This window comes from Alexandromys fortis, unplaced genomic scaffold, assembly GCF_014885135.2.
Source record: "Alexandromys fortis isolate MF-2015 unplaced genomic scaffold, M_Fortis_MF-2015_v1.1 scaffold_118, whole genome shotgun sequence".
In the NCBI taxonomy this organism is placed as follows: Eukaryota; Metazoa; Chordata; class Mammalia; order Rodentia; family Cricetidae; genus Alexandromys; species Alexandromys fortis.
The window spans coordinates 4,393,203-4,400,136 of NW_026068010.1; the positions used below are offsets into that span (position 1 = coordinate 4,393,203).

At 46.5% G+C, this 6,934-nt stretch overlaps 1 protein-coding gene across 6 annotated transcripts in view; it reads left to right on the plus strand.

Moving 5' to 3' along the window:
- The first annotated feature begins 3,544 nt into the window (after window positions 1-3,544).
- The window catches only part of Brca2 (BRCA2 DNA repair associated), a 55,649-nt gene continuing 52,259 nt past the window's right edge, over window positions 3,545-6,934 (plus strand). For 3 of the 6 annotated variants that reach the window (XM_050161908.1, XM_050161907.1, XM_050161910.1), the window contains exons 1-2: window positions 3,624-3,991; window positions 4,120-4,216. In XM_050161908.1, coding sequence (XP_050017865.1) covers window positions 3,989-3,991; window positions 4,120-4,216 — 100 coding nt within the window. In that variant the 5' untranslated portion in view covers window positions 3,624-3,988. The other 3 variants (XM_050161911.1, XM_050161913.1, XM_050161906.1) reach the window with 3 other exon arrangements.

The window sequence follows — 6,934 nt, forward strand, 5'->3', positions numbered from 1 at the left end:
TGTGGCTTTGGAGCTTGTCCCGGAACTAGCTGGTCTCAAACTCACAGAGATCCGCCTGCCTCTGCCTCCTGAGTGCTGGGATTAAAGGCATGCGCCACCATCGCCCGGCTGTTTGTTCATTCTTTTTTGTTATTTGGGACAGGGTTTCTCTGTGAAACAGTCCTGGCTATCCTGGAACTCACTCTGTAGACCAGGCTGGCCTTAAACTCACAGAGATCCACCTGAGTCTGCCTCCCAAGTGCTGGGATTAAAGGTGTGTGCCACCATCGCCGGGCTTACATATAGACATTTTGCCTGTATGTATGGATATATACCATATCAGTGCCTGGTGCCTGTTGAAGCCAGATGAGGGCATCAGATCTTCTGAAACTGGAATCATGGATAGTTGTGAGCCACACTGGAGTACTGGGAATCAAACCCAAGTCTGGTTAGCCACTAAGTATCTCTTCAGCCAGACATCTTATTTTGGTAGATCCTTTTTTAATGGGATAGAGTCAGTTTCTGTTTTCAACATATGAGGTTTGAAGGATCTGAGATAGTCATCCGAGCAGAAGATTGGAAGGCTGGTGAACTTGGGGTAAGGTACTGATTCAAAAGGCCTGGAGTCTCTGATACTACAAATCTAACACATTCTCAGAGACTCAGTGCTACAGGGACCCTCTACCCATCACTGTGAACCACAACAGAGATAAAAGAGTCCAAGAGGGACAGGAAAGAGGAGTGATTTAAGCAAAGATATGACAGGGGTTCCCTGTGTAGACTTGGCTGTCCTGCACATTATATACGGATGAAAATGATAACTGGAAAACAATTAGTGAAACGAATCCTATAATTCTTGGTAGTAAACAAGGTGAGCAACTGAACTCAAACATACAGAGTATGGCAGAGGTGCGGTGGCTGTGAGGCTCCTTGTGCCGAGAACAAGAAACAGTCACAAGCTGGCGAGGGCCAGGAGTGTGCGATAAGGAAACATCTTTCAGGTGAAGTGTGTTACCGGTTCTCATTACCCCAACTGCTCCATCTTCATGAGACATCTCTCTCCTCCAACTTCCCCAGAGAGGAAAGCACCTTTTTTTTTAAAGTATATTTTTTTGTTTTGCTTTTTGAGACAGGGTCTCTCTGTGTAGCTCTGGCTGTCCTGGAACTCACTATAGACCAGGCTGGGTTTGAACTCAGAGATTTGCCTGCCTCTTCCTCCAGTGTGCAGCACCACCATCCGCCTCCAAGCAGAAATTTATTATTATTTATTATTATTATGAATGTTTATTATTTTATGTATGTGTGCTTTGTTTTCATGTAGACCTCCACACCAGAAGGCATCAGATCCCATTGTGAGCCACCATGTGGGTGCTGGGGAACTCAGGACGTCTGGAAAAGCAGGCAGTGTCCTTAACTGCTTAGCTATCTCTCCAGTCCTAATTATTTATAGGGTCAATGTAGATTTGACAAGGGAAGTACATGAAGTAAAATGGATATGAACTCAAAACTTGGGACTGTTACAGGTTAGTTAGTTTTTTTTTTAAAGGTGTGTGCCACCACTACCTGACTAGGGAATTGTTTTTTTTAAAACGTTATTTATGTTTGTTTGTTTGTTTATTATAGAGTGTTCTGTCTACATGTGTGCCCGCAGGCCAGAGGAGGCACCATATCTCATTATGGGTGGTTGTGAGCCATCATGCAGTTGCTGGGAATTGAACTCAGGACCTCTGGAAGAGCAGTCAGTGCTCTTAACCGCTGAGCCATCTCTCCAAACCTACTTGATTGAATTTTTACCCACTGGACAACACTAAATATTTTATAGTAAGAAACATTTAGTAAGCTGGGCGATGGTGGTGCACACCTTTAATCCCAGCATTCGGGAGGCAGAGGCAGGCGGATCTCTGTGAGTTCGAAACCAGCCTGGTCTACAAGAGCTAGTTCCAGGACAGGTTCCAAAGCCACAGAGAAACCCTGTCTCAAAAACCCAAAAAATGAAAAAAAAGAAACACTTAGTAAATAGCAGTTTATTATTAGATAATACCACACATACCTCTTCTTTGCTAACTAGACTTACACCAAAAGTTTTAGGTTGTTTGTTTTTACATTAGCGAGGCTTCCTGATATAACTAAGGATGACTGATTACCAGACAAAATGATACCAGTGAGCCAAGCAGGCTTTTCCCAGCAGTCTTTGTTGTAGTGCTGAGGATCTAACCCAGGGCTCTGCAATTTGCTCACTATTGAGTATATTCCCCAAACCCAGGGCATTCTTTTCCTAATCCAAGTAGAACTTTTTACTGCATAAGCATGCTCTGGAAGAAGCAAGGCCCTCGAAGGTCTCACTTGCTGAATCCAACTGAAGGCTTTCTAAGGTTAAAACAATAAATCCAAAGGAAGCCGCGATGCACCAGGCTTGTTACCCTGGAAATTCAGGGCTGAGGTTACGTTTCAGTTTCCCAAAGTCTCACAAAACATGGTGATCGCATCCTAAAATTGTAAAAGATAGTACCTAGGTCTGCAGAAAGGAGTTCTCATTTGCAGGACTGTTATCCAACCTAGTGGCAAGAGTCACACCTTGCAACCCACGCCAGGTCCTACCACCTGCCCTCAAGAAACCAATTAAAAGAGCCAAATTAAAAGCGGAACGCAGGGCTTTGGGAAGAGGGGAAAAGAGATCCAGCGAACCAGCCCAAAGTCCTGAAGTGAGAGTAAAGTGTAAAAGAAGGCCAAGGATATCATCTCTAAGCAGACACAGAAGATAAAGGAAAATAAACTATCAACAAAATTTCCATTTATAAGAGACCAGTATTGGTGTGGGACACCCCAAGACCAAGTTCGCAGCATAAAGATTTATTTGCCCCGTGGGACAGAGGGCAGGGAATTAGAGACAAAGACACAAGGGAGAAGGGGACAGGAACAAGAGAGAGGGAAAGGGGTATTTGTCCCCGAGGGGGACAAAGGACTGCCTCTAGATAGAGACAGAAAAAATGACAAATTATAAAGGTAAAAAGGGAAATTCCGTGTTAGGAAGAAGTGTTTAATTTTGATTGGACATATTAATTAGGATAGCCAAAGGGGGCTTTTGATTGCTGGAATTCAATATTTTGATTGTTGGTCCTTGGTAGTCAGCCTCAGGAGGAAGAAGTGGTCAAATAAGGGCCTAGATCTTGGTGGTTAGCTTTAGGAATGTAACCTAATGGGCCGAGGGAAAGGGGGAGGAGGGCGAGGCCGGCCAGAGACCTGTTTGCCACGCTAGAGATGACCAGAGTCCCTTCTCTACCCACATCAAGAAGGAAAGAAGTCACAAGAGACCCGCCCACTTGTTGTCCCCAAGGCGCCGAGACCAAGGTGAGCTCGAGGGGTAGAAGAGGTGTCCGGGAGTCTGAGTGCTGCGGATGGGCGAGCGTTCCACTCGGCGGGGAGCGTGCTAATCCGGGAGGCCCGGAGACCGCCGGGAACAGCGACGGAGTAATCCGCTCCCTTCACTTCCGGGCGGCGCTCGCACTGCGTCCCTGCGTCGCCGAGTCATGACGTCACGGGCCCAGAGCGGGCTTTTCGCGGGAGCGCGAAAAGTGAGACGGCGCGGCTTCTGTCAGCGTCTGTAGCCAGAGCGGGTCAGTAGGACCGGGCATACGCGGGCGCTCGCTTCGGGGCGTCAGGGGCCGGGGAGACACGCCTGACGTCCCGGACGTTCCGGAGGAGCCGCTCGACCTCCTCCTGGGGTACCCCGGCTCTCCCCGGACAGGTTCCCGCCCAGCTTCTTGCAGCCCGCGGGCGTCCCCCTTCCCCCCCCAGGGACCAGGCGCGTCCCTAGAGCCCGCCGTGGCGCGGTTCTGTAGTTACTGGATTACCTATCCTGTCAGAGTCAACTCAGTTCCCTAATGAAGTGAACGTGATTTATTTTAAATAATAGCAGTTATTGACTCGCACTATATCCGCTTTCCGGTGCGTATTTTTCATCTTGTCGCCATTTGGTTTGGAGCGCAAATATGAACTGTCCCCCATCCTCATGGTAAATTCTGTTCTTGTCCCAAAAGATGGGCCTAAGGTAGTCTGGTTGGGCAAATTTAGCAGCGCTTCTGATTTTCCCTGTCACCAAGAAAGCAAGCCTGTGAAGTGTATTTTACTTCTCTTTTGCAGAGCGAGCATCGGAGGAACACTGTAGAGAAAATGCCCATTGAATACAAAAGGAGACCAACTTTTTTTGAAATTTTTCAGGCGCGATGCAGCACAGCAGGTATTGATGGGTTTTTATAAAACTTGGTAAATTAAGTCACATCGAGAAAATATTTTCAATAAAGTAAGGCAAGGTGGATACTTGCTTTAAAAAAAAATTAAAAACAAAAACAAAGCACTCGGGAGGCAGAGGCAGGTGGAGCTCTGTGAGTTTGAGGCCAGCCTGGTCTGCATAGCAAGATAAAGCACTGTTAGGGCTACTTAGAAAGACCCTGTCTCAGGAAAAAAAAAAAAAATACTTGCACTAAGTGTGATGGTTCACTTTTTTTTTTTTTTTTGGTTTTTCGAGACAGGGTTTCTCTGTAGCTTTGGAACCTGTCCTGAAACTAGCTCTTGTAGACCAAGCTGGCCTTGAACTCACAGAGATCTGCCTGACTCTGCCTCCCAAGTGCTGGGATTCAAGGCGTGCGCCACCACCGCCTGGCTTCTGGTTAGCTTTGAACTCACTGAGATCCACCTTCTGTCTCTCAAGTGCTGGGCAATTTTTTTTTTCTTCAGAAGAGTGGGGCATGGGAGTGACACTGGGATGTAGCTCAGTAGAGTGCATGCCTCGTGTTTGGCTGTCTGGCTTTGTTCCTCAGCTTAAACCAGGCATTAGCAAATGCCTTTAATCTTGCCACTTGGGAAGTAGAGGCAGAAGGATTACACAGTGAGCTCATGGGCAGTAAGGGGCACGTGAGACTGTCTATAAAGTGAACAATGAATAACTCAGTCCCTGGCAGCTTTCTTTGTGCTCGTTGTGGAGTCGTACATCTAGTTACCATAGTCCTTTCCTGGTCAACCAGATGATGGAGAATACCTAAATAGGTGGGAGATGTAGTAACACTGCGACTTCCATTGGGAAGAATTGTTCGCAAGGGCTACCAGCAAATCAGACGCGTTGGGATGCTACTGATGAACAGTTATCAGACTTTCTTTTAGGATTTTTTTTTGTTTGTGTGTTTGTTTGTTTGTTTTTGATTTTTCGAGATAGGGTTTCTCCGTGGCTTTTTTGGTTCCTGTCCTGGAACTAGCTCTTGTAGACCAGGCTGGCCTCGAACTCAGAGATCTTCCTGCCTCTGCCTCCTCCCGAGTGTTGGGATTAAAGGCCTGCGCCACCACCGCCCGGCTAGGATTTGTTTTTGTTATTTTAAATCACACATCTGTGTGTGTGGCTGTGCGTGGGTATATGCCCGTGTGTGTGGGTGCCTGCAGAGGTCAGAAGAGGGCATCGGATGCCCTGGGGCTAGTGTGATAGGTGTTTGTGAGCTGCTTGATGTGGGTACTAGGCACTGGATTTGAGTCCTCCGCAAGAGCCGTAAACAGCCGTCTCTGCAGCCCCATTTTTCTTGTTTTGAGGACCTCATCTTGCTATGTAACATGGCTTAATTTCAAACTTGCTAGGTAGATCAGGTTGGTTGCAAACTTGCAGTGATCACCCTGTATCCTGGGATTGCAGCGTGAGCAACCACACCTGGCTCTGAGTTAGTTCCTGTCAGAGAGTATTGGCAGTGCAGGACTAAGAAACGCACATCCTGTTCCGCAACTGGTCTGATCCGACCACTCTTAGGAAGCTGGGAAGAAATCGGCCCCTGGGAGTCCCTAGAAATGGTTGATTTCATTATGGGAGCTCACATTTCATCATTAGCAGCAAACGTTTTTTCTTCACTCGAATGAGCTCACTGCATTCTTGAGAAAATGTCTACCAAACACTTGAGATCGGAGCACTTGGTTTGTCTGGCTGTCCTTCCCAGGAAAAGATGGCCTTTTGTGAAAAGTGTCTGAGCTTCGCTCACAACTCTTCATGAGTGCTTTTCTGTTAGTTACACTTCCGTCTGCAGAAATGCTGTCTGCATGTTGTTTCTCAGAAAATTGGGAAGGGTGTGCTAATGAATTAAGCTTAGTTCCGTCAGGTGGCTTAAGTGGGTAAAAGGTGTGTGCTGCACAGGTCTGGTGACCAGCTTGTTGCCGAGAAGCTGTATGAAGGAAGAAGGACAGAAGCAGCTGTGCACAGTTGTCTCTGACCCCTATGTTCACATCAGCACATGCACACCCACACGTGTCACATACACAGTAGTAACAAGATGTAAACATAAACTTCATGCAGTTCATTTTTGCTTTGTTCAAGAGTCCCTGGCATTTCCCCGTTGGGTGGGCAGGAAATGTCAGTACTAGTGTAGCTGGGTCCACTGCCTTCTGTCTGGAGGTGCAGCAGTTGTTTCCGTACGTCATCCTTGCTGTGATGTGAAAAGGCGAAGGACACCATGGCCTAATTGTGAAATGCATTTAGCTATTAAATCTCCTGAAGCAGGTGAAACTGCTCTATAGGGTGGGTGGGTATTAGACATTTTGTCATTGCCATGTAAGAATTTTTTTTTCATACTTATTTGAAACTGTTTCTTTAACCCATACTTAAAGAGATTTGTCATATTTAGTCTTCAAAATCATTTTTTAAATTATGGAATACATGCTTATGTGAGTAGGTTTTTTTTCTGAATTGATGATTGTTAAATTAAAAAAAGATAATATAGCTAAATTCTGTCTCCTTGTAACTTTTTCAAAATTATGTGTTGCTGCACTTTCACAAGAGTACATTAGCCGGGCGGTGGTGGCGCATGCCTTTAATCCCAGTACTCGGGAGGCAGAGGCAGGCGGATCTCTGGGAGTTCGAGGCCAGCCTGGTCTACAAGAGCTAGTTCCGGGACAGGCACCAAAGCTACAGAGAAACCCTGTCTCGGGG